Source organism: Equus przewalskii, chromosome 2 (genome assembly GCF_037783145.1).
Source record: "Equus przewalskii isolate Varuska chromosome 2, EquPr2, whole genome shotgun sequence".
NCBI lineage: Eukaryota > Metazoa > Chordata > Mammalia > Perissodactyla > Equidae > Equus > Equus przewalskii.
Window position 1 is genome coordinate 31,949,392 of NC_091832.1, and position 25,457 is coordinate 31,974,848.

The following is a 25,457-nucleotide window of genomic DNA, read 5'->3' on the forward strand; positions in this document are numbered from 1 at the left end:
GTCTTTCTCTCTCCCTCCCTCCCTTCTGACACATGCCCTTGCTATGAGACAAGCATCAAAGCGGCCCCACCCTCAAGGATGCTCAGAGGCCTGTGGGGGAGGCAGACCTATAAGGAAATAAGTGCTCCAAAGGCGGTTGGTGGACTACGTACATTGGATTTACCAGGCCAACCGCCCACTCACCTCCTGTGCCGTCCTCCCCAAACCTTCATGAGACAGCCTTGGGTCCAGAACTCTGTCTTTTGTTTTGTAAATAGATGTGCAGAGAACTTTGTTGTACCACCAGATTTGGGAACCTGGGCTCTAAAGGGTCACGAGTTTATGGTCCAAGTCTGTGGAGGGCTCTGTGGGGACACAAAGGGGAGAACCAGGGAAGGCTTCATGGAGGAGGCGATCTTTGTGTTGAATCCTGACAGTTGAGTGTGTATCTGGGTGGATGGAGGATTTGTGGGAGTGGGAAAGGGGGGTCCACAGGATGAAGGAACCTCACGGGCAGAGCTGCTCTGACAGCCCGCCCACCTTGGTTGGCTGGTGCCTCTGTGAGCTCCGTGGGGCCTTGTGGAACCAAACTGAGACCCCAGCCAGGCCAGGGCAGCTTCTCCCAGGCCTGAGGGAGCCTGGGGTCTCACTGGGCCCCGTGGTGGGACCTGCCGTCTGCACAGGAAAGTTACACTTTTTATCTTTTTGAACCTGAACCGTCAATCGCTTCTCGTGGCTGTCACAGCAAAAGTGCTGCAGCTCCTAGCGAGCCTCCTGGTCCCCCAGCAAGGATCGGGGCAGCCGGGCCAAACTGTCAGGCCCCTCACAGTGAAACCCTGACAGCAGGGAGGTGGCGGGTGTCAGATGGTGAATCAGGCATCCAGGAGACAGACTCTCTCGTCCAGTCCTGCCCATCCCCGAGCGTGGCTGTAAGTATTAAAGGACTTGAGAGACGGGCCGGCACAATGCCTGGTGCATAGTAAGTGCTCAATGAGTGGTAGCTATTATGATTTTCTTTATTCACTCATTCCTTTATTCTGCTTTTAGTCATTCATTTACTCCCTGATTCTTTCATGCATTCACCCTAGTTCGCTCATTAATTTGACACAAATCCTTGGCGCATCTGGTCTGTATGTACCCTGGGCTCACCTGAGCCCAAACCTCTCCCGTGACAGGCGCTCCTGAAATTCACCATAGCTCAACACGGGTCTGGGAATTCAAATGCACTCCCGTCTACCTGTGGGCATAGGTCCCTGTACTGGTGGCAGTGCCCCTCATGCACACCAGTGACGGCAGATGACCCCTCGGCACCCTCTCGCGGCCTTCAGCCACACTTGAGCATCTCTCTCCCAAACAGCCGAGTGGTGCTGGGTGTCTCCACATTGCACCCACCCTGACTGAGCCCCAGGTAGGTGCCCCGTCTGGGTTTGGAGCCCACCGACACCTGCGGCAGGTGCGAAGCTGATGAAGACACCTGCTTCTTCAAGGAGCTGGCAGCGAGGAATCTGAGCATGTGGATTTATTGATTTAATTATTTATTTCTATATCTCCCCGCCTCTTCCAAGACTCGGAAAAGACTAATGACAGTACCAGAAGGTATTGGTTAAGTGTCAAAGCAGTGCCTCCTGAAGGAGCTCAGAGGAGGGAGAGAATTCGTGGGGCAGTGGAGTCAAGGCGGGCTTCCCGGAGGGGGAGTCCATCAGGTGGGGAGAATGGCCTGAGCAAGGACGCAGAGGCTGGCTGGTGTGGCCGGCAGGGTGGGTTCATGCAGGGAAAATGAGGGAGCTGGGGCAGCCCGGGGGCCGGCGTAGGCCCTAGTCGGGGAAGAGCAGGAAGCCGGAGAAGACGCTGTCGGAGCCCCTGGTGCCCACCATGCCGTTGTAGTCGTTGACCGCCAGCCACACCTCCTCGCCCACCTGCAGCTGCAGCAGCACGCCGCCTGAGCTGACCTGCTTGCTGTTGGACATGTGGTCGCAGAAGGCGGTCACCTTGGCGCCGTTGCGGTACAGCTGCACGCACAGGTTGGCCGTCTGCGACGTGTGGTAGGCAAAGTAGTAGATGCCAGGGACCCTGCAGGTGAACTTGCCCGTGCTCGTGTCATAATGACCCTGTGGGTTGGTGACGACCGTGTTGAACTTCACCAGGCTGTTGGCGGCCGGGTACTGGTCTGTCTGCCGTGTGACCGTGAACACCGACTGGTGCTTCTGCTTGTATCTGCCCTCCTCGCCCGGCTCCCCACGGGGGCCCACGAGGCCGGGAAGGCCCGCCGTCCCAGAGGTTCCCATGGGGCCGTTTTTCCCAGGGTGGCCAGGTGTGCCGGGTTCTCCCTTCTGACCCTTGGGTCCTTGAGTCCCAGGGACAGCTGGGATCCCTGGGGAGAGAGCAGGTGAGAGGGAACTGATGGGCGGGCCCAGGGGAGAGGGGGCCTGAGGCTGTCCTCGTGGGGACACACCATGGGGGTCTGGTCTCTGGAACTTCCTTCCCCACGTGGCCTGTCCACCTGGAGCAGTGCGCAGGGAAGAGGGGACAGAGACCCTGGCTCAGGTCCCGCCTCCCCACGCACTTGCCCTCTGACCTTGGCCAAGGCACCTCTCTGTCTCTCGGCCTCAGTTTCCACATTCGTGATGGAGAGGGTAGGACCAGCCGGCTCAGGAGGTGTCAGACCTGGGCGGGATCTCAGACAGCGTGTCAGAGACCATGACTGTCAGCCCACAGACAGCATGTGGCCTCAGATTCCTTCCACTTGGCCTGCACGATGTTTTTTTAGTTTTTCTTTATGGCCCAACATTAACAGATTCAGACCTCACCTGAAAGTCTACGGTCTTAGTTTCTCTGGACAGAATTCAGGAGATGGGTCAAAGGCGGATTTCCTGGGAAGCTCAGGAACCTTAAGCTTTGGGCCCTATTAACTTGCTTTGGCCCCTTCAAGGCTCTTTGCCTAATTGTATATTTCTAATTTTTTTCAACATTTTATGTTGAAATAGTTCTAGATTAATGGGAAGTTGCAAAAAAAAAAAAAAGGACAAGAAGGTCCCATGTACCTTCCACCTAGTTTTCCCAATGGTACGTGTTGCCTAATTGAAGCGCAGTGTCAGACCCAGGAAACAGACCTGCGTGTAACACACGGAGCTCCAGCTTGACACGCGCTGGTGGTGTGTGCACACAGTTCTAATACGATTGTGTCGCTTGTGCAGACTTGTATAATTACTCCCCTGCAATCCATGTATCCATAATTTTGTGTGATTTTTCTTAAAGCGGGCTCTCAACGTTTGCTAAGTTCAGAGCCCCATGAAACCTGTATCCATGCCTGAGATGGAAGCATCCCGGGCCAGCTCAGCACATGGGAAGCACCGGATGGAGCCAGAGAGAAGCCACCGCTTCAGGGGGCTGCTCCCGCCAGCTGCCCTGGCCCCACTCAGCCCACTTCAGCCCCTCATGAGAGCTGGCCTCGTTCCACTTCCTCATGTTACAGATATGGAAACTGAGGCCAGACTTGCCCAAGGCCCTGATTATCTGAGCCTCTGTGAGATTCTTTTTCTCCCCCCGTCCAAACCATGCTCATCTTTTAGGGTCTGGCTCTAGTCTCCTCTTCCAGGAAGCCCTCTCTGACCACCCTGGGACCGTCATGGCCACTTCCTCCTCTGAATTCCTTAGGGGTGGGTGTCTGTGCAGACCTGTTTGTGACAGATCCTCTGTGGCTTGTGAGCCTTTTAGCTTCCAGAGTTAGGAGTCGGGCATCAGGACCCAGAAGATCTAGGCTTCAGCTGTGTGACTCTGGGCAGGTGACCTCCCCTCCCTGAGCCTCTGTTTGTGTAGCTGAGATAAGGGGTCCCACAGAGCCACTGGAAGAGTGGGGTGGGAGAATGCATGTGCCAGGCACCTCATAGGAAGTGCTCAGAATGTCGGGTCCCTCTGATGCCTGTCAGATGCTAGGCGGGGCTGTGTCTCATCCTTTGGGATGTCTTTCTGCAGCCAACTGGGCGCAGCAGGACCCGGTGTTGGGAGGGGGCTTGAGAGGCAGTGTAGGGTAGTGGTTAAGGGCGTGGCCTTTGGAGTTGGACAGGATCCCACTGTGTGACTTGGGACAAGTTGCTCAATCTCTCTGAACCTCAGCTTTGACATCTGTAAAATGGGAGTAAGTGACTTCTTAAAAAGGATTTTGGCCTCAGTTTTCTCATTTATAAAATAGAGTTCACAATCTAATCTGCCCCATGAGATAAATATATGCAGAGCGTTTGGAACTGTGCCTGGCACACCGTGGGAGCTCAAAAATCAGTGGCCATCAGCCACCTGGGCCAGCGAGACGGCCAGAGGCAGCTGGAAGTACAGAGTCCCAAAAAATGTCAGACCTGGGGGCCTCATTCGGCTCACCCCCAAATTGAAGACTTCTGGAATGTTGGTAAAATTCCACTCCATTGCTGGGAGGGAAGGCGACAGTGGGGAAATTCCTAAGGACACTCCCCTAGCCTGGCATCCTCAGCCCGCTGCCTCTACCACCCCCGTCACCTCTGCCCACCCCACCCAGCCTCACCCACGCCCACTCCAGACACAGTCTGCCTCCCGAACACGCACCTGCTCACAGTCAATGGACCCCCCAGACTTGCGCTCTGGCCCAACACAGCCACCCATTCATGTCCTCGGCCCCCTCTGCTCACGCTGGGGCTTGCCCGGGGCTCTGCAGCTCCAGGGTCTCTGCCTTCGATCCTGACTTCTCACTGCCACCCCGCCAACCACCAGAGTCCTAGGCAGGCAGGTGAGCACGATCTCTGATAATAACCACGGCAGCCTGCATGCACCCGGGACCTACCATGTGCTCAGAACTACTCTGTGTTTAAAGGTGTTTCGTCATCCCAGCACCGCTGTGCAGTAGGGATGCCATCTCCCCATTTTACAGATGAGGAAACTGAGGCCTTGCGAATTGGGAAGTGGGAAGTGGTGGGGCTGAGATTTGGACCCTGGGCGTCTGGGTGCTGTCTGTTCACGGTGGGGGCCCACCTCCCCCAGGGGTCCAGGCTGCAGGGCAAGCAGTGGAGGGCTGTGAGGAGACAGAAGCCGAGTGTGGCAGAGTTTGCCGGGTCCTCACGTGGGTCATCTCCCGGGACGCTCCTTATTCTCTCCCTATTATCAGATGAGGAAACTGAGGAGCCAGGAGGTGACCTGGGGAGGCCTGGGCCCTGGGGAGGGAGGGACTGCACTTGTGGCGAGAGTTGGACTCTGCCCTGAGGGCGGGTGTGGCAGGAGGGACTGCACTTCTTGCCATCAAATTGCTGTCCTTGGTCCCCCAGGTCAGCCCCAGATGGACACTCCGACCCCTGCCCCCTCAAGCCCTCGGGGTCCCCTCCCTGCCAGGCCAGCAGACTCACCTGGCTCACCCTTGGGCCCCGGCAGCCCGTCGTGGCCATCCTTCCCTGGGGTCCCAGGCATGCCCGGCATCCCAGGGATCCCGTAGCAGTCTGTGCTGGCCTGGCCCCCAAGTGGCAGTGCCAGCAGGAGCAGCAGCAGATGTAGGCCCAGGGGGAGCCGGGAGCTGGACCCCACGTCCATCCTGGGGAAGGAGGTGGATGAGGAGAGAGCTGGGCTGACTACCCAGCCCCTCATCTGCCCTTCTGGCCCCCTCACTCCCCAGGGCTGGTCTTCAGCCAGCAGGAGCCTTCCTCCCTCCCCAGGCCCCACACCCCTCGGGACCACAGGATGGATGGAGAATGGGCCTCTCCTTCAAGCCCAGGCCCCCCGCTCAGCAGGGAGAGGGACCCTCCTTTCCCCCACACATCCAGCTGTCCTGGGGCCCTGTCTCAGGAAGGCAGCAGGGGGAAAACTGCCATTTGGCCTCACCTGGGTAGGGTCCTGGCCTCACCTGGGGGTGGGAGGTTCCTGGTCCGGTCCTAGAGATGTCCTCAGGTCTGCTTCCCGTCTCCCAGGCAGGAGGACACCGAGCCAGAGCGGAGGCTGCACGGAGGGCCCAGAGCTGGCTGGGCGGCCCCCTCCCCTCCTGCGCCCTCCCCCCAGTCCCACATCCCCTTTCCCGTAATTTTTTCTGACTTGACACTTTTTTTGGGTGAAGAGCCAGGCTGACCACAGTGACGCCCCTGTGTGACCTGCGCCCCCACCCCCGGGTCATGAGTGTGTGAAATAGGGAAATGTCCGCTGCCCCGGATCTGGGGAGGGCGTATGTTCACCAGCCCCCTGGCTACTTCCCCTGGGGTCGGGTTCAGCCCGTCTACTGTCCATCTGCGTTTGTGGGCACCCGCTGACCCTGAGCTCAATCGTTTCACAACATTCCCCAGAAGGAAGTTAAAATCCTCTCTTTCTAGATGAGGAAACTGAGGCTCAGGCGGGGGGAAAGGCCCTGCCCCAGGTCACACAGTGAGTGGTTCTTGGGATCCAAAGCCTTATTCTGACCCCTCTGCTTAGCTGCCCCCAGAAACAAGCCTCAGATGCACTTGTCAAGTGGCAGGCTTTATTCTAGAAACTTCTGTAGGCCCCATCCCATTTGTTGCACTTGGGGGTGGATACCCAGGATGGGCAAGCTTTGATAGCAGGCAGCCTGCTGTGTGGACAGGCTGCTCTGGCTACAGAGTCAGGGGCCTTGGGGTCTCCTTCCAGCCCTCCACTCCCTTGCCCTGAGGCCTTCAGCAAACCGTTGGCCACCCAAGGCCTCAGTCTTCCCATCTGTATACCCGGGGGGTGGGGGGCAAGCTTTGCATGTTGGCGCCTCTTCCTCTGCTGGGGCCCCTGGCTTCCCTTGTTGATCCCCCCTTCCCTGCAGGCACCCCCTCCCTCCCCTCCATCCCCAGTGCTCCTGCCTCTGGTCTTGGAGCCCATTATAGCTGGTGAGCGGTGGCCAACTGGGGCCAGGCTGGCAGAGCTGAAAGAGGCCCCTCTTCTCTTCCTCTTCTCCTCATATGGGATTCCAGGGAGAAAGGGGGTGTCAAGCAGGAGACGGTTCCCATCCCAACCCCGCTCCTGCCACCTCTGTCCCTCGGGGTGAGCGGCTTGACCTCCTCTGTAAACGGGGGTTCCAGCAGCTCCCATGTGTGATGGGGTAAAGGACTCAGCACACATGATGCTGGGCCTGTGCTAGGCATGGGGAGGAGTTCAGAGCTCAGTCTCTGCCTCACGTAGGACCCTTGGGGCCTCGGTCTCCCTGTCTGCACCTCCACCCTTGGCACAGGCTGCAGAGTGTGGGACCAGAGCGAGGACGTGAACGCACGTGGCCCTGGGAGTCCCCGGTAGGTGGAGGGCTGGGAAGAGGAGAGTGACGGGCACAGCATTTTTTTGAGGGGGCACCCAGCCACAGGGCACCCGGGGCTCCCATCTTCTGTTCTAGAGGCGTTTGCGCCCGGGCCGGCTTGTCCAGCAGGTGGCAGCCTCGGCCCGCGCTCAGCCCTCCCCTGCCCCGCCCGCCCACCCAGCTCCTTCCATCCTCCCAAAGGGACCAGGGATTTGCCGGCACAGGGGTGGGTATGAGTGGAACTGAGGGGAAGGGGCAGCCAGACACTCTCCCCCCGTTTCTACAGCCTGGCCTCTCCTGCCAGGCTCTCCCCCTGACGTTCTCTTTGAGTCCCATTGCAATGAAAGGAGCCCCCCGCTTTGGGATCAGGCAGACGCGGGTTGAATCCAGGTCCTGCCACGTTCTGGCATCGCGACCTCGGGTAGATGTCTCCTCCTCGAGCCTCAGTGTCTTCCTCCGTTTTCCCGGGGTAAACGCATCCCCAGCCGCCAGCATCCAGCTCTGAGCAGGTGCTCGGAGCCCTGGTTCCTTCCCCGTCTGTGGGGTGCATGCTGGGCGGGCGGGGGAGAGCTGGGCAGGTGGAGACCCCAAGAGGGCCGAGGGCCAGGAGGAGGCCAGCCCTGCCCGGGGGCGCAGTGGGGTCACGCTCTTCTCCCCGACCCCCAAAGGCTGCTGACGGGCCGGGCAGGGCGGCCCCAGGAGAGGGTCCTGAGGGTGTGTTGAAGGCGGGGGTGTGCACGTGGGCTCCGAGGCTGTGTGTGTGTCTGTTCGCGGATGGGAGACATGGTCCCTGTGTCCCGAGGACGGCCCTGAGGGAGTGTGAGCGTGCACGGTCAGTGTGCAAGGGCGAATTTCCAAGGCAGGTGCGTGTTGGACGGAGAGCAGGTGGCGCACACCTGCCTGCAGGACATGTGGCTGGGACGGGCGTCTCAAGGTGCGTGTGTGAGAGAGTACCTCTGATGGTTGCCAGGGGGCATTTGGGCAGCTGAAGTGTCCGCGAGTGTGCCTGTGGGTTTGAAGGTGTGCCTGGTGTGTGTGAGCAGGGGTGTGTACAGGCGTGTCTAAGGGAGTGGGCGTGTGCCGATGGAGGGGGTCACTGTGCCCCTGTTTCGGTGGGGGGTGGACGAGTGTTGGTCCAGGAATGTGGGTCCACGTGCATCTCGAGGGAGGTGTGAGTGTGTGTGTGGTGTACATGTGCACAACTCTGTGTGTGTTCGTGCGTGCGTGTGTGCAGCACAAAGATAAAGCCAGCTTCCTCTGGGAACACATGGAGGCCGCTGGACACTTTCAGGACTGAGCACCCGGCCTCCTTGTTTTCCTCGCCTACAAACGACGTAGCAGGCTTCTCACTTCCTAGCGGCTCCTGGACGGGCTAAATGGGACCCTGGGAACTCACCGGGAACATTCTAGACCCTCCCAGCCCCCAGCCCAGGCGAGAGGCCCAGCAGGCAGCAGCCCCTCTGCCTGCTTGGGTGGAAGCCCAGGGCTGGAATCAGGAGACCTGGCTTTGGGGAGGACAGCTGGATGCCCTTGGGCCGATTGCTGCCCCTCTCTGAGCCCTGCCCCTGCCTTTCTGGTTCAGGGCTGGAAAGCCCGGGTGTCATCGGTCAGGCGTGTGGCTGTGGAGGCTGGCGAGGGCAGCACGTAAACGCACAGGCTTGGGCATCCACAAGACTTGGAGTCAGATCCCAGCTCCGCCCCTTAAACACTGACCTTGGGCTTTGGGTCCGCCCCAAACCCTCAGCCTCAGTGTCATCATCTGTAAAATGGGGTCAAGGTACCCGCCTCAAAGCTCGACGGTACAGATTAAGCAAAATGGAATAAGAGCTAAAACTTACACAGCCCCGACTGTGAACCAGGTGCTGCTCTGCGGTCTTCGTACATTAAGCCGTTTAATCCTCCTAACAGCCCTTCGAGGCAGGTGCCATCATTGGTCCCACTCTACAGGTGGGGAAACTGAGGCACCGTAGTCACGTGACATGCGCGTGATGGGACAGCTGGTAAACGGTGGCCCGGGATTTGAACCCAGGCCAACGAGGCTCCGGGGAGCTGCTAAATTCCTACTGTAAAGTACTACAGCTGGGCCGGCCTTGTCAGCGCTCAGGACTTGTTGTCACCTCCGAACGCCCAGGGCAGTAACGGAACCTCAAGACCAGCAGACACGGACGCAGGACTTTATTCCGGGAAGAGTTCTAAGACACGGATCTCCCTTCAGGCATCTAAAGCAGCAGCACCCACACCTTACAGAGCACAGCATAGACACCAGAGAGGTGGCGTGAGTGGGCCAGGGTCACACAGCAGGAAGCGGGTGAGGCCAGGGCGGGGAGGGGTCCTTCCTGGGCTCAGGTGGACGGGAAGATGAGGAAGCCGCTGAAGACGCTGTCCGCCTCGGAGCCCTGGTAAATCCGGCCACGTTCTTTTTCAATCCGGACCTTGTCCCCTCGGTCTAGCTGGAGCACGGTGCCCCCGGACACCACCTGGAAGATGCCCCTGCTGTTGGTGTCGCAGAAGCCCAAGGAGTGCCGGACCTGGTCCCTCCTCAAGGACACGATGGACAGGCAGACGTCCCACTTGGACACCACCTGGAAGGTGAAGTAGTAGTAACCCGGGACGGAGCAGACGAAGTGGCTCGTTCTGCTGTCGTACGAGCCCTCCTGGTTGGTGATGACCTCGTCGAAGATGACCATGTTGCTGTCCAGCGGCGCGTTCCGCCTCACGGCCGAGAAGGCCGGCCGTGGCTGGTCCTTCAAGTTTCCTGGGTTTCCCTTGATGCCCTTCAATCCTGGGGCACCAGGGACCCCCGGGGGACCACTGGGCCCTGGGTAGCCCATGTTGCCAGGACTTCCAGGGACCCCAGGCTCCCCCTGGTCTCCTTTAAGGCCTCGGATGCCTGTCTGGATGCCGGGGGCCCCTGTGGGGAGAAAGGCCAGATGGAGAGTAACAGTCTGGTGTCCGCCAGTCCTCAGAGACAGCTGGGACCCCAGACTGCTGTGGGATAGAGGATGGGGGAGTGCCTGAGCTTTCAAGACATTGATTCTGACCGGCTGTGTGACCTTGGGAAAGTGTCCCAACCTCTCTGAGCCTCAGCTGCTTTATCTATAAAATGGAGAGAAGTGTGAATGGGCACTTGGGAAGGTGTCAGGTTCTGGGAAAAACAGGACACTGGCTCCTCTGCTGTGCTCCTGCCCATGGCCGTGCCCTCCTCACCCTGCCAGCCCACTGATCCTGACTTCTTCAGGTGCCAGGACTCCTCGTAGGACACCCAGGTGCAAACTGTTGGGAGTGTCTCTGCAGATCTTCCCGGCCTGCCATGGACTAGGAGACTCGGGGGCATTAAGTGAGAGCTTCCCTTCTCACACTGGCCCTGTCCTCCTCCCTTTTCCTTCATCCTCAGCCTTTTTTCTAGAATATGAGAGTTTCTGAAACCTCAAGGTGGAAAGGGGGTCAGGGACACAGTTGGGGGCCGGGGGCTGGAAGGAAGCAAAAAGGCTAGTTGCCATTAATCGACCCCTCTCTATGTGCCAAGAGGGTTATTTCTTCATTTTACAGATGAGGAAACAGTCTCAGAGAGGGTCAGTAACTTGCTCGAGGTCACACAGCAATTCAAGGGCTCCTGAGTCTAATGCCTAGGGCATTGATCTTTCCGGTAACTGAACAATGACCAAAGACTAGGCACTGCTTTGGGACCTTTCATATTCTTTGCTGCGGAGATCCATTCTCCAGAGGAGGACGATGTGGCCAAAGGAAGAGGACGACCCAGGCATGAGGAGGGTATGGAGAAGGCGCCTGGGGACGCGGCTCAGGGAGAAGGCTGGTACCCTCAGCTCCTGGGACCAAGTGCAGATTGGAGGGGCTTCACGAGGGGGACCAGGTGGACTCCTGCTTCTTGGTGCCACCCCCAGGTCTCCACCTTGGAGGCCAGGACAGGCCAAGGGATGAGGGGCTAGGGTCCAGGGGGAGGTGCCTACCTGGCTCTCCTCGCTCCCCCTTGGGGCCTGGCCGCCCGGGTCGGCCTGGTATTCCGGGGGCCCCATCCTTCCCGTTCAGAGCTCGGCACACGTCCTGGGTCCCCGTGGAGGCCAGGGATACGGCCAGCACGCCGACCATCAGCCAGCCCCAGGGGGCTTCCATGATGCCACTGTGGAGACACGGGGCAGGGCCCCAGCAGGCTGACATCACGCGCTCGTGCACACCCAACTTACGCACTTGAATCCCCCCCGACGATGACATAAACACACCCCCCACCTCCAATGCACACACCGCCCCTCAAGGACCTTCGACGTCCACCCTGCACCCAGCTCCAGGGGCCCCCCACACACAGAACCACAAGCTCACACAGAGGCACACGCGCCACTGAGCGCACGCAGAGAGTTACACACTCAGAGACGCACAAGCACAACCTCTCACCCCACACCCACGCAACACGGTAAGAGAACTCGGAAGTCCACTGTGCACTCCTGGACACACAAACGGCCACCCAAACAGACGCCATCGCTCACTCGCCTGGACGCGCACGTTCAGACCCTCCTACAGAGGATCAATTCCATTGAGCAAATATTTATTGAGCGCCTGCTCCTTATTTAATTAACCCAGATGGCAGAGCTGTGCGTGCACGCAGCAATTCACAAACACCTGACACAACACATCTGCTCGCTCCTCTGCACACTCGGCCCGTTTCAGCACCCGCTGGAGGACAGACGGCTGACTGTCACCCACTGTGCCCTCTGAGGAGCTGCTTAACTGGGCTCCGACACTCCCAGCCTGTTTTCAGCTTCTTGTGTTTTGGGGACCAGGACCCAGGAACTCTGGTTAGAGCCGATGGGTCCATGGAAACACCTCCTACCCTCCCCCAGGCCCAAGGCGTCCAGGGCCTCCACTCACTCATTCTGGGTCCTGGATCGGTGTCCCCCACCCGCCACCCGGCAACCCTTTCCCGGCCCAGGACTAGCCAGCTGTACTCTTCCTCGCCCTGCCTCTGTTGTCAGCCTCCGAGGCCAGTTCAGGTTCCTAACTTCACAGCCCCCTCCCTCTCAGGCCCTGGACTCACCTGCCGGGTTGTCAACTCGACTGGGTGTCCTGCCCTCCGCCCGGGGAGCCCTGTGGGACACCCAGCAGGGGCGGTGCTGAACTGTCGCCAACTTTCACATCCCTTCCCACTTCCTCTTCTCCTTCTCTGGGCCCCCCCACCCCCCGCCCCCGGCATTGCCCCAGGGGCCAGAGGCCCGCCAGGGACATTTTGAGCAAACCTCAGCAAGACTGGGACATCGGACATCCTGCCCCAGCTACAGCTGTGGGGGGCGGGGACGGCATGGGGGGCGGGGACGGCACGGTGGGCGTCAGCGAGGCAGGGGGTGGTGAGAACCAGAGGCGCACGGAGCATGGTGGGGGCAGATCTTTCTCAAAATGGGTAACTTGTAAGACTTTGTTCTGATTGTGAAAGCAACACGTACTCACGGTCAAAACCTTGGGAAGCACAGAGAAGGACAGTGTGGTGGTAACGAGGAGCTTGGTAATCAGCTTCCCAGAACGGCCACTTCCTAGTTGCGTGTCCTTAGGAAGATTCTTAACCTGCTGGGGCCTCAGTTTCCCTATTCATAAATTGGGAACAGTAGCTTCTACCTCATTTGATTATTATCAAGTTTTAATGAGATAATATACATATGAAACCCTTGGCACACGATGAATGCTTAAAAATTAGCTTTTGTCAACATTTGTTTAAAAAGTGACAATAGCCCGTGAATTCTACCATCCAGAGAATTGCTGTTAGCGTTTGCACGGATCATGTGGCCTTGCTCACTCTCACTGACGGGGTGCTCTCTACCTGTCAGCACTGCTCCCGTCATCATTGCCAGCTTGGATCCCGAGACAGCTTTTCTTCAGATTGAGTGACTCTCTCTCTCCCAGGCTGGAAACCAATATGTTCAAGCCTGGGCTGACCACGTCTTTCTGCTGCTTCTCATGACCATGTTTTTTTCCTGAGAATTTTGCCAGAGAGAGGAGGAGAGGAAGAGGAGGAGGAAAAAGGAGGGTGGTTGTACATGGGCGGATGAAGACGGTCTGGGGCCAGGCTCTGCAGGCCTTCGGGACTCCTTTTGCAGTTGCATCTTGTGTGGCATCCGATATGTACACCAGACACAAATGAGGATGCTCCAGTGCAAGAGCCGGGCCCAGAGCTCCTCCTCCCAGCCCCTCGCAGTCCCCAGGATTCAGGACGTTGGGAGAGCTGGAATCTCTGTGTGACCTTGGGCAAGCCAATCATGTCTCTGGACCTCAGTTTCTTTATCTGTAAGTTAAGGACGATACGGCCTCCTCAGTGGGCTGCTGAGGGTACGCATTTCTGAGGAAGTTTATACTGTCAAACACCACATTAAAATAATTCACCATTATGAACAATATCTGTGTAAACTTGGGCAAGTTGCCTAACCTCTCTGAGCCTCATTTTCTCCAGCTATCAAGATGAGGGTGTGGTGGGAGGCAGGAAGCTTGCCCCAAACGGTCTGTAACGTCCCTTCCAGCGTCCATCTTCTTTGCATTGTGTCCGCCTCGCTGCCCTGTAAGAGGAGTTAGAAATATCTCGTCAGAGCCAGAACAGTCTGCCTGGTTGCTCCCATTTTACAGATGAAGAAACTAAAGACGACAGACAGAAAGACTTGCCCAAGGTCACGCAGAAAACGGCAGAGGAAATCCAAATACTGTGAACGGCTTCTCAAAGTATAGTTTTCGAAATATTAGAAGCACAATTTTTATAGAAATATATAGTGAGCAGACATCAATATATTTTTGTAGCTTATTCATGAAGGACCCAACGGGATGACAAAGCTAGTTCAAGGAAGGATATGAGAAAAAAATATTTATGTATTCCTATACATGGAGAGAGAAGAGAGAGATTGGATAAAAACAAAAACAATAACAAAAAAAAAGAATTCTGGAATATTCATAAGAATGCTAAGTTAGCTACAAAACTGTTCAATGTGCTATAGGGCAATAAAGTCATAACGTTGGGGTTATCTTCTCTATTGGAAGAAATCATTTGCATCTCTACCAGACAAAAATAATTTGCAACTTATCAGTTTTCTACCAGCTACCAGCTGTCTTTACAGAGCCCGGGCCCTGATCAATAGTCAACAATAAGTCAAGCAAAGTGACATTGCCCTGGAGTGTCAGGTGACCCTTCCGAGGGCTTGTTAGACACTGTTCTAATTTGACTTTGAAAGGACACGGTTATCTGTCTACCTTATTTCCACGAGTCGGATGATTTCACTTATCAGGCTGTGGTAAGACCACAGACACTTTGCGAGGAATAAAGCCATCAATAGTAATGAACAGATCATGAGTGTGAAAAGTCAGGGGTCAGGGTGGCCTGTGAATGGCACACACCACGGACACCTTCAACCCGAGGGCGTGGGTGACGGTGGTCTTCCTTTTCTGCAAAGCTCAGATCCTGGAGGGGAGGCCACAGAGGCCGGGGTGAGAGGAGACCCACTGGCATGCTCATAACGTCGTGGTCCACCAGGCCCAGCCCCAGAGCGTAGTCAGGCGTCTAACGAATAACAAGAAAATAATCTCTCTCTTTTTGTTTTTGTTTTTTTTTTGAGGAAGATTAGCCCTGAGCTAACTGCTGCCAATCCTCCTCTTTCTGCTGAGGAAGACTGGCCCTGAGCTAACATCTATGTCCATCTTCCTCTACTTTATATGTGGGACACCTACCACAGCATGGCTTGCCAAGCGGTGCCATGTCCACACCCGGGATCCGAACTGGTGAACCCTGGGCCACCGAAGTGTACGAACTTAACCACTGCACCACTGGGCTGGCCTCGAAAATAATCTTTAAGTGACTCAAATTCTTTGTGGTGGAGCCACATCTCACCCAAGAGTTGGGTTCCAAAATCAGCATATTAGGCAAAAATCGTAAGTGGTCAATATTACCATTGGAGAAGTCTTAGGAGAGCAGCGTATCGGGGACCAGATAACATTTCACAACAGTCCTGTGCGGTCAGTTTGAGTTTGACTTTAGAACAGATTTCTCTGCCTTTAGCTGAGCACCTGTTGGCTAATGTATAGCCCCCTCTCCCAAAGGAATTGAGTCTTTGAAGACTGGAGTCACAGTGGGGCGGTGGTTAGAGCAGGAGAGGCTCACGGGATCTGAGGCCGGCTTGGGGACAGCAGGTCCACTCAGGCCGCCTCATCCACGTTCCGTCCAGAAAGGGGCTCCCTGAGGGTCTACAGTGATGGCGGCACCGCCACCTTCTTTAAGCTGGTATTTTTGGCTCTTTCTTTCTCTGAATCTTTTAAGGCAAAATGCAGATAGGCAGACGTTGTATAATGTGACTCTGGAGTTCTTGTATATATTTTTTCATTTAAAACAATTGAGGTATAATTTACATACAGTAAAATGAGCAGATCTTAAGCGCACTGTTAATGGCTTTCCACGTGCACCAATACACCCTTTACCCAGAGAGAGCAGAACGCATGCAGAGCGTTCCCATCACCTAGCGAGCTGCCTCCTTCCCTGCAGAATCCCCAGTACCCCCAGGGGACCAGCATCCTGGCTTCCGTCAGCGTCAGCGTCGGTTCCTTCCACCTGTTCCTGAACTTCACGGGTGCAGAATCGTGCACTCTGTGCTCTTTCATTTCACACGCTCGTGAGGTTCATCCGGGTTGTTGCGGTGTCTGTTCCGTTTCTGTCGCTGAGTGTGTCCCACTGTGTCGTCTACCACACTGTGTCTGGCCTTTCTCTGAGTGGTGGGCATTTTTGGTCACGATGAATAAAGCTGCTACGAAAGTTCTCGTTCACGTCCTGCGCCCTGTGCCGCCCTGTGACGGACACGCTCCTCCTCTGCTGTGCCGTCTGGACGCCATGAAGGGGGCAGCATTTGCGCCCATAGCCGTTCCTCTCCCACCCGCTGCCACACGCCTCTCTCCATCAAACAGCAAACCTCCGGGCCCCTGCCCAACCACGTTTTCTGCCTCTCCCGGCTCTTTATTATGGAGATTGTCTTCATCACGTCTTTCTGGCTAAATCCTTCCCCTCCTCCTGGGCCTTTGGGTCTCTTCTCTTGTTCCCCATCCCACCCCCCCAATCAGATCAGGGTACTGCTGGGGGCGGTTGGGAATTGGGGAGGGAGCTGTCGAAGCCTGTCACATGTCTTCAGTGCACATTCTTTATTCTTTGCCTCTCTCTGCAGATAAAAGCGCTTCTGGGGATTTTTTATGAAAAACAGCAAATAATTTGGCATGCAGATAGAGCGGCGTGGGTTCAAATTCAGCGTCTGCCTCCCTTTTGCTTTGTGCTCCTGCACCAGCGAACTCCTGTGTCTGGGGAGGACCATCGACCCCCGGGACTGGCGAGGCTTCCACAGGACTGTGGCTTGTCCCTGGCACCTGGTGGGCACAGAGCAAAAGGCCCGTCTCCTCCGTCTTCCCCCGCCTGTCACTTCGGGGACCAGCGCAAGTGACCACTTGAGAAATTTGGGAAAGAAAATGGAAAAGGAAGATGAAACAAGGCAAAAGTGATTTCTTTGGGGGAGAGTGAAGAAAAATAAGAAGAAAACGAGCCCCCACTAGCTGCCGGCCCCAGCTGGAGACCACTAGCCTCCCGGGGGCCCAGAGGTTAGCAGCCAAGCCTGCGAGGGCCAGTGGACGACTCTGGGAGAAGCTCCCAGCACCCAGGTCTAGCCGGAAAGGCGCTAATGGAAGCCACCAGGCGCGCCTGGCAGATGAGATGTAAAAAGATTAAGAGGATTAGGAGAGAGTCTGGCAAACAAACAGAGACGGCTGGGGAGCCAGCAGGGCAGCAGCGCCTCTGCCTTGTGGGGGCTGGGCCTTGGGTGCCGAGGGCTGCCAGGCCCCCGAAGCCAGGGAATGTGGCACCCGGAAGGCTGGGATAATGCCAGCTCCCAAGGAGCTCGCATAGATGCAAGGGTCGCAGGAGCATGGCCAGGGCAAAGCCCCCGAGCAGAAATGATTTCCCTCACCTGCCCATGGTGGGCCTGAAAGGCCACCTTTACCCAGTCGTTCCATGGGTGAGCATTGCCCTCCCTGGGATGTCTTAAAACTGAAGATGCATCTTGGTGCGTTTGCCAGATGGGGGTGGGCGCTCCCTGGTGAGCCCTACCGCTAGGCTTCGTAGTAGGGCTTAACACACCATCTCATTTCGTCATCACAACCCCAAGGAGGCAGCACTGTGATGAACCCCTTTCACAGATGAGTCAACGGATGCTCAGAGAGGGTAAGTGACTCGCACAAGGTCACATAGCCAGTAAGTAGTAGAGTTATTTCCACCCCATCAGGTAGCTTTCTGAAGATGTTTCATTGGCATCCTACAGATCGGGGGTCTGAAACAGGAACTCTGAAAGGGAGAGGAGAATGGAGGAGATGAAAGTATCGGTTATGGGGACTGTGAAGGCAGCATTAGCCAGCTCACAAATGGTCTCCCCTGTGCCAAGCTTGTTACATACCTCATCTCACGCCATTGACACAGTGTCCTCACAGGGCTATATTTTGGTTCATTTTCAAAGATGAAGAAACTGAGCCTCAGAGAGGTGCAGTGACTTGCTCACGGGTCCAGGGTTGCCAGATTTAACAAATAAAAATACAGGATGCCCAGTTCAATTTGAATTTCAGATAAACTGTAGGACACACGGGATAGAATTATACTAAAGAAATTATTCATCCTATATTTTATCTGGCAACCTACTGAGGTCACGCAGCCGGTGAGGGGCGGTTCCCCACGTCCCTGGCTCACTGGAAAGCCTGTCCTGATAGAGAGGGTGGGCTGAAGGGGACACTCCCCCCTGCCTCCCTGGGGAAGATGAGCCTCAGTGCCCCCTGGGCCGTGATCACCGCTCCTGTGGGCCAGCCGACCACCCCAGCCGAGTTCCCCCACCGTGGCCCCCACGTCACCGCCATGGCAGGCTGCCCCTGGGGGACCTCTTCCTGCCCCGGACTCTCATCAGGAAAGGCCACTGTGGGCTGCAGGACGGCAACTTGGGTTCCCTTCCCAGCTCTGCCGGGTGTCCTCGGATGAAACACCCCTCCGGGCCTCAGTTTCCCCATCTGTGAAGAGGGGGGAGTTGAGCGGAAGCAGCAGTTGCCGTGGGTCGGAGTCTGCTGGGGGAGCAGGCGAGGATACTTCGCTCGAGCTGCGCCCCCTCCTGTGGTGGGGTTGCTGGGGGCCCAGGGTCGTGCGAGGAGGCAGCCCGGCACCGTTCTGGGGCTCTGAGACAAACCGAGGGTCCTTCCAACCTTGACACGTTGGCTGGGCCCGCCCCGGACGTTTGGATGTGAGCTTTTTGCATCTGACAAGTGGGGAGCAGGTGCTGAGGGTCTAGAAATGCCTGGATGGAGGAGGAGAAGGGGCAAGTCCAGGTTTGTGGGGTGGGCGTCAGGGGGAGGTCAGTAAATCTCCCCTGGGGCTGAGACCATTTCCAACCCGGGAATTCAGAACTAGTTCTTACATCTGAGTAGAGATTTAGGTTTTTCACCTGGTTCCCGGCCAGGGGACTGGTGAGACAACTGCTGTCATCCCCAGTGAACGGATGGGACGACTGAGGCTCAGAGAGAGCAGCCTGTTCCTGGCGTCACACAGCAGACCTGGTCCAGTCTCCCTTCTCTGTGGTGGGGACTCCGCCCACCACCCCGGCCCTGGGGTGGTCCTGGAAGGTGTCCGGGATTGTGATGTCCTGTCCCAGCCCCTTCCCTTCGCAGGCTCCTGTGTTCCCTGCGTTGCTCTTTTCACTGTGATGTTCTGAGCTCCCTCTGTGTCCCGCCAGCAGCTCACGGGTCCCACACCCCCTGACCATGGGTCCCATCGCCCCTTCTCTTTCCCTTGAGCTGGGGCAATGCCCAGGGGCACACAGCCAGCGGAGGGGGCAGAGCCGGGATGTGGGCGCGGGTCCGCAGCGCTCCAGCTTGCTCTCATTTTCCGCCCAAGGAGCCGCTCCGACAGCTGCTCCTGCCATCTTTCCTCCCCCCTCCCCAGACCTCTGCTGATTACAAATAAACACTCGGGCTATGCGGGAGAGTAATTAACTCTCCAATGTGGGGAGAACTAATCAGCCTGGAGTTGGCTGCAGGTGGGAAGAGCGAAGGCTTTGCCTAAGTAACATGCAAATAACCCCCGTGGTATGCAAACCAGCCCCTCTGGGCTCCTGGGAAGGGCTGTCAGAGCCACTAGGCTGGCTGTGAGGAGGGACAGGCCCTGGGACGGTGGCCCTGCTGCAGGGGGCCTGGTGCCTCAGGTTCGGGGGGTGCTGGAGGGGTCAGAGTAGGCGTGGTGGGGCTCACCTTTGGGGCTCCCCAGCGCACCTGTGATCCTTGTGTCTGGAGCGCTGGGGGGAGGCAGAGGGAGAAACAGGCTCGGGGCTGCGGGGGACTGGCTTCAAATCTGAACACCACTGGCCCTTAGATATGTGACCCTGGACAAGTCACTTCCACCTTCCTGAGCCTCAGTTTTCTTCTTGGAAGATGGGGATAATAGTACCTACTTTTCAGGTCTGTCCTGGAGACAGTGCAAAGAGAGCTGGACGGAACAGCAAGTGCCCAGCCTGGTCCGGCACTAGGTGTTGCGTGAAGGGACGCTGGACAGGAAGCCTCAGGACGTGCTGGAGCTTCCCACGGGGGCCATGTGCTGCCTAGTCAAGCCAGCCCCTGGGGCCCGTCCTCACCCGGTCTGCCTTTCGGGGTGCAGTTGACCTCCTGACTAGAAGGGTTCCGGGAGCGGCCTCCCGTTCCCAGGCACGTTCTCTCTTCCGCTGCTTTGGCTGAAATCTGGCCCAGACCAGGGTAAGGAGAGCAGGGCTCCCAGGGAGCAAAGTTGAGAGAGGCACTCCCTCTGGGAGCGTGCAAGTGCAGACTTGACCCCGAGAGGGAGCAGCTCCCTCAAATTTTGCACGCCCTGGGCACCCCACTCACCTCGCCCTTGTCCAGGCCCTGCTGAAACTCGACTATGGTCGAGTCACCTCTCAGGTTAAGCTCTGCCTCAGAAGTGCAGGGATGTGGGGCCCGGAGAGGGGCGTGAGGCACTTTTCTGAGTGATGGAAATACTTTATATCTTGGCTGGAGTGTTAGTTACACAGGTGTAGACATTTGTCAAAACGCAGCCAGTGGTACACTTAAGTTATATGCATTTTGCGGTAGATACATTTTACCTCTATAAAACATAATTTAAAAATAAAATAAAAGGTAGGCATCTTCTGGGAGAGATCAGCCACTAATGTACAATGATGATGATGATCAAAGTGGTCATCCAATTTCTGCTTGTATACTTCCTGTGATGGGGAGCTCACTACCTGTGGAGCCAGGCCATCACTCGTTGGACAGTGGAACTGTAGTTTGAACCCGGATCTGACTCCAGAGTCCAAGGCCTTGGCCTCTACTCTACTGACTCTCCCAGGATTGTGTGTGCTCAGGAATTGTCACAAGCATTAAGTGAGGTGTGATTATGTGAAATGTTTGTCCCATGTGGTAGAAATATTAAGAGCTCCTGTGCATCTGGAAACACAGGAGACTTGCACTCCCCCATCCCAGCAGTTGCTCGGGGGGGGGGGGGACCAGTTCTGTGCACAGAAGTGACATTGCTGCTGCAAACCCTTGAGCACGCCCTTGTCCTGCCGCTGATGCTGTGACCTCCTCCCACGGTGGGGAAGCCACAGGATCCAGGCGCGGGCCTGGCTCGCTGAGTGTGTGTGTGGAGGACCCCTGTCCCGGAGCGTCATCTGGACCGCCAGGCTTTGCAGGAGTGATGGGTAAACCTGGGTGGTGTCAGCCACTGAGATGTGGGTTGTTCCTACAGCATGACTGACTTTCGTGACCGATACAGCACAGCATGGGCCCCACACAGGATGGCGAGATGTGGACATGGTGCCGACATCGTCGTAGTCTTATTCACCCTCCTCCTCCTCTTCCTTTTCAGGGCTGTCGTGGTCACTAACACCGTCACAAAACCCTGCAGGCTGCAGGCGGCACCGCGCCCAGCGGATCCCAGCTGAGCTGTCCAGGGTCCTGCCCTCGGCCGGGCTCTCCACCGCCGCCCAGGCTTCTGTCAGCTCTGTGCCATCCGGGCTGGGCACCCCGGATTCCAAAATGAAAGCCACCCAGACCCACCTTCGGAGAGCTTGCATTCTGCTGGGGGCAGAGACAGAAATAACGTCCAAAGTGAGCAGGTCACAGGGAGCCAGAGACACATAGAAACCAGAGGAGGGAGCTCCCAGGGGCTCAGAGGAGCGCCACCCCCGTGCAGGAATCTTGGGAGACTTCTTGGAGGAGCAAGGGAAGGTGGCAGCGGTGACTCCCCACCTCAGTGCTCACAGGCTGTCACCACGACTCAGGTCTGAGTCCCAGCCTCGCTACTTCCCTCTGTGTAACGCAGAGCAGGCGGCTTCTCTTCTAAAGCCCTGGTTTTCTCGTTTGTAAAATGGGGACAATAAAAGAACATCTTCGTAGTGTTGTTGTGAGAATTGAACAAGTTAGCCCCTGTAAAGTGCTTCTCTCAGTCCCTGGCATGTAGTAATCGCTCAATAAACAGCTGTTGCTGTGACCTCATTTGGCCTTGGAACAACCCTGCAAGAGAATAGAAATAATTAGTGTTAACTCCACTTACAGAGGAGAAAAATGGAGGCTCAGAAAGGGCAAGTGACTTGCCTAAACACACACAGCTAAGAAGTGGCTGAGCTTGGACTGGACGCAGGGCCTGACTTTCGCAAGAGCCTGTCTGGGGTTAGGATTTGTGTCCTCAGCTCTTGGGCCTGCCTGCTTCCTCTGGCCTGACCACACCTCCCGCCCTTTTGATGCCTGGCCTTTGAGATCCCACTATCTTTTTTATTTTGGTAAAATATAATAACAAAGATTTTACCATTTTAACCATTTTTAAGTGTACAGTTCACGGCGTCAAGTACATTTACATGGTTGTGCAGCCGTCTCCACCATCCGCCTCCAGAACTCTTTCCATCTTCCCAAACTGAAGCTCCGTTCCCATTAGACCGTAACTCTGCGTTCCCCTCTTCCCATCCTTGGCAATTGCTATTTTCTGTTCCGTCTCTGTGAATCTAGCCACTCTAGGTACCTCATACGTGTGGAATCATGCAGTATTTGTTCTTTCGTCACTGGCATGTTTCGCTTGGCCCAATGTCCTCCAGCTTCCTCCATTTCTAGTGTGTGTCAGGATTTCCTTCCTTGTTAAAGGTGAATAATATTCCATTGGATGTATGGTCCACATTTCGTGTATCCGGTCACCCATCTGTGGACGCTTGGGTTACTTCCATGTTGTGGCTATTGTGGATAATGCTGCCATTAACGTGGTGCACAATTTTCTGATAGTGTCCCTGCCTTCATGACACCCCACTACTGCCTCCACCCCAGGGGCCACTCCAGGGGCTTTGCCAGGATCCACAGTTCCCAGTGATCCAGGAACTGGACCCCCAGCCAGCCCACAGACCACTGGCTGTCTTGCTGCCCCGTCAGCTCCCTGCCTTTGCTGTCACAGTTGCCCCGCCTGGCGTGTCCTTCCGCACCATCTCCAGAGTCCAAATTCCCCCGTTCCCTGAGGCTCATCTTAAAAGCACCCCCCTCCGGGAAGCCTTCTCTGCCCTCTGACACCCTCTCCTGCCCTCCGGTCCTGACCCTTGTCCATCCCTTGCTTAGGTCTCCAATGACCTTAAACCTCAGCGTACTGTTACCCTTACCTGGTCTCACCTCCCCGTGCCCTCCAGAAAAGGGAATTTCCTTCAGAATATTGTTGAGAGGATCGCCCCCTGAAGAGAATAAAACACAAGAGTCCTCCCCCAGAACTCTCCAGCTCAGGTGACCAAAGACTCTGGTTTAAGGCACTGGTGTGACAAATGAGGGGTCACGTGGCTTCCCGAGTCTCGCCACACTCGGGACTGTTTGAGCTAGAAAAGGCAGTGGAACCAACAGGTAAGTGGCCCTTGTCTGAGTGGCACTAAGAGCCAAACAAGCCCTGGGAGGAGGAGGGGGAGGCCCCGGGGAGCAGGGAGGCGGGGGGAGGAAAGGGTGGGCGAGAGAGGAGGAGGGCTGAGTGCCCGTGGCCGCCGCTCACGTCGTTGGGTGGGGTTCAGTTCACTTCGTTGGATTGAGGTCAGCTCGCTGCGTTGGGTGGGGTTCGAGGCCCGGCCGGACCCCAGGAGCTTCTCTGGGAGAACATGCAGTTGAAAATGGGCGTGCAGGCCCAGCCAGCTCCCTCCCGCCTGTTATCTTGTCCTTCCCAAGAGGACGAACGGGGCAGGGCGGGGATGAGGGGCAGGGACCGTGGGCTCCCCCTCCCCCTGTGGGCCCCAATCCCCAGGTAAGAGGCCGCTTGCCCTTCCGTGATGCCTGGAGTGGACGGTCCTTGGGACTGCTCCCAAGGCGGGTCGAGAAGGGTCATGATGGACACTGAATTCCTCACTTGCTGGAGAACCTCCTAGACAACCCTGCCCCTCCAGGCTGGGTGACACGAGGCAGGTTCCCTTACTCTCGCTCCTCTGTACCTCGGTGCGTCGCTCTGTAACGTGGGGAGAGTAATGTGAGCCGCTACACACACCTTCCGTGAGATGGACGGAATCAACACGAGCAGCCTTCTCTGGGACCCCCACTTGATTTCTCCCACCTCCTGGCTCCAGACAGATGGGCAGTTGCTGGGGGACCTGGCAGGAGGTGGCACGAACAGGGGTAGGGGCTGGTGCACGAGCCTTCTCCCTTCGTTCCCACCATCACTGGCAGGAGCCGAGGCTATAGGGGGCTTCTGGAGGCTGCCTCACCCTGGTGGGGAGGAGAGGGAGCCAAGCTCCTAGGTTGGCCTCTGGGGACAGCCTGGGGTGTGGCATCCAAGCTGCTGTTAGAGCCAGGCTGGGGCACCAGCTCTGCCCAGACGCCCCATGAGGGCCCCGGCTTGGGAGCCCGGAGCTCGGTGCTCGGCCCAGCTCTGTCTGTGCTGCCCCAGCCCTCTCCGTTCCGTCTCAGGGTGTCAGTGTCTCTAATGTGCGCCATCCCACCTACCTCGTGGGGCTGGGGGCAGACGCCACAGGATGATGCTCATGAAGGAGCGGCCCCAGAGCCAGGTGGGTCTCAGGGCATCAGAGTCCCACCAGTGGGTGACATGCTCAGGTCCCCGCAGACGTGCAGCAGGAGGCAGAACAGGGTCTGAACTTAGGGACGTTTATGAGCCGAGAGAAGGCTGGCTGGGCGTCCTCTGTTCCCTCTGCAGCCGCGTGAGGCCTTGAGTGAGTGACTCCTCCTCGGAGCCTCAGTTTCCCGACGAGACTGGCAACGGCAGTTAGCTAAACTGCAGGCAGGCAGGTCTTTATTCTTTAATTATATGTAAATGTGCACAACTTCTCTGCCTGGTGGATTTGTCATTCCCAGTTTGCAGATAAGAAAACTGGGAGCTCCAAGAGGTGATGTCACTTGCCCCAGGCCACACACTGAGAGAGCAGAGCTTCAAACTGAGCTTCCGCCTATAAAGCTGTGCAGCCTTGAGGGAGCACCTGTGCCTCTCTGAGCTTTAGTTTCCCACTCTGTAAAGCACAGTGCAGCCTCTCCGGTGCAGGTGCTAACCAATGGCAGGCAGCAAAACTCGGAGGCCCGACTGAGGTGTGAACCTGGGGCTGCAAGACCCCTTGGCCCTGCCTGTGCTCCAGGCTGCCTCCATCCCCGAGAAGTGGGACCCGGGGATCGCCCAGAGCGCTGGCCGCCTGGCTGGGACCTTCCCAGGCCTTCATCTGAGCCTCCGGATTCCTTGAAGGCCTCCGCCTGAGTTCGTTGGCCTGCTGCCTGGTTTTACGCAGCCCAGGCCTCCGCCCGGGGCTGGTTTCGAGGATGCGCTGGCCTCGCTGGCAGCTCCATTCCCAGAGCCCCGGGGCGTGGGGGTCTCCCGTGGCGCGAGGTGGCCGTGCCCTCCTACGGCTGTCAGCACCTCGAAGGGCTGACTGGGGGCGCCATTCCCGAGCACCCTCGCTGCTTCTTGGCAGGATGGGGTGGCCAGGTTATTTTTGTGATAAAAGTTTAATAAATTGAAAGGCACGGTTTTCATTCTGCGGGTAATTAGCTGCCCCCGCTGTGCTCCCTCCTAATTGTCTCCCTCACTCCAGACGGGCGGAGATCAATAGGAAGCGGCCGCTGCACGGTGAAAGTCACAATTAATTAATTGTCGGGCGTGTGTGTGTCTCCATCTCTGTCACATCAAAGGGCCCTGGGCGGCAGCTGCCCACAATCCTGGCTCTGCTGGGCCAGCCCAGCCCCAAGCCCCCAGGTG

General features: G+C 57.0%; 2 protein-coding genes and 1 long non-coding RNA gene across 8 annotated transcripts; 1 reads left to right on the plus strand and 2 right to left on the minus strand.

The window, feature by feature from the left end:
- Positions 1-1,497: 1,497 nt before the first annotated feature.
- Positions 1,498-6,205, minus strand: C1QC (complement C1q C chain). 2 transcript variants are annotated; one of them, XM_008508777.2, is made up of 3 exons: positions 5,812-6,205; positions 5,343-5,524; positions 1,498-2,350 (listed from the first exon to the last, which is right to left on the minus strand). In XM_008508777.2, exons 2-3 carry the CDS (start codon positions 5,521-5,523, stop codon positions 1,794-1,796), a joined length of 738 nt encoding a protein of 245 aa, XP_008506999.2. In that variant the 5' UTR covers position 5,524; positions 5,812-6,205; the 3' UTR covers positions 1,498-1,793. The 2 variants fall into 2 exon arrangements, with proteins under 2 accessions (XP_008506999.2, XP_008506998.2); XM_008508776.2 differs by having other exon boundaries at positions 5,834-5,979.
- Positions 4,418-21,651, plus strand: LOC139080122 (uncharacterized). Its single transcript, XR_011534310.1, has 2 exons — positions 4,418-4,732; positions 21,123-21,651. It is a non-coding gene; the product is annotated as an uncharacterized lncRNA (long non-coding RNA).
- On the minus strand, positions 9,371-12,485 carry C1QA (complement C1q A chain). 5 transcript variants are annotated; one of them, XM_008508778.2, is made up of 3 exons: positions 12,258-12,485; positions 11,179-11,348; positions 9,371-10,121 (listed from the first exon to the last, which is right to left on the minus strand). In XM_008508778.2, the coding sequence occupies exons 2-3, from the start codon at positions 11,339-11,341 to the stop codon at positions 9,553-9,555; spliced, it is 732 nt and encodes a 243-aa protein (XP_008507000.1). In that variant the 5' UTR covers positions 11,342-11,348; positions 12,258-12,485; the 3' UTR covers positions 9,371-9,552. The 5 variants fall into 5 exon arrangements, with proteins under 5 accessions (XP_008507000.1, XP_070454830.1, XP_070454819.1 ...); XM_070598729.1 differs by having other exon boundaries at positions 12,184-12,259; XM_070598718.1 differs by having other exon boundaries at positions 12,160-12,259.
- Positions 21,652-25,457: the final 3,806 nt, after the last annotated feature.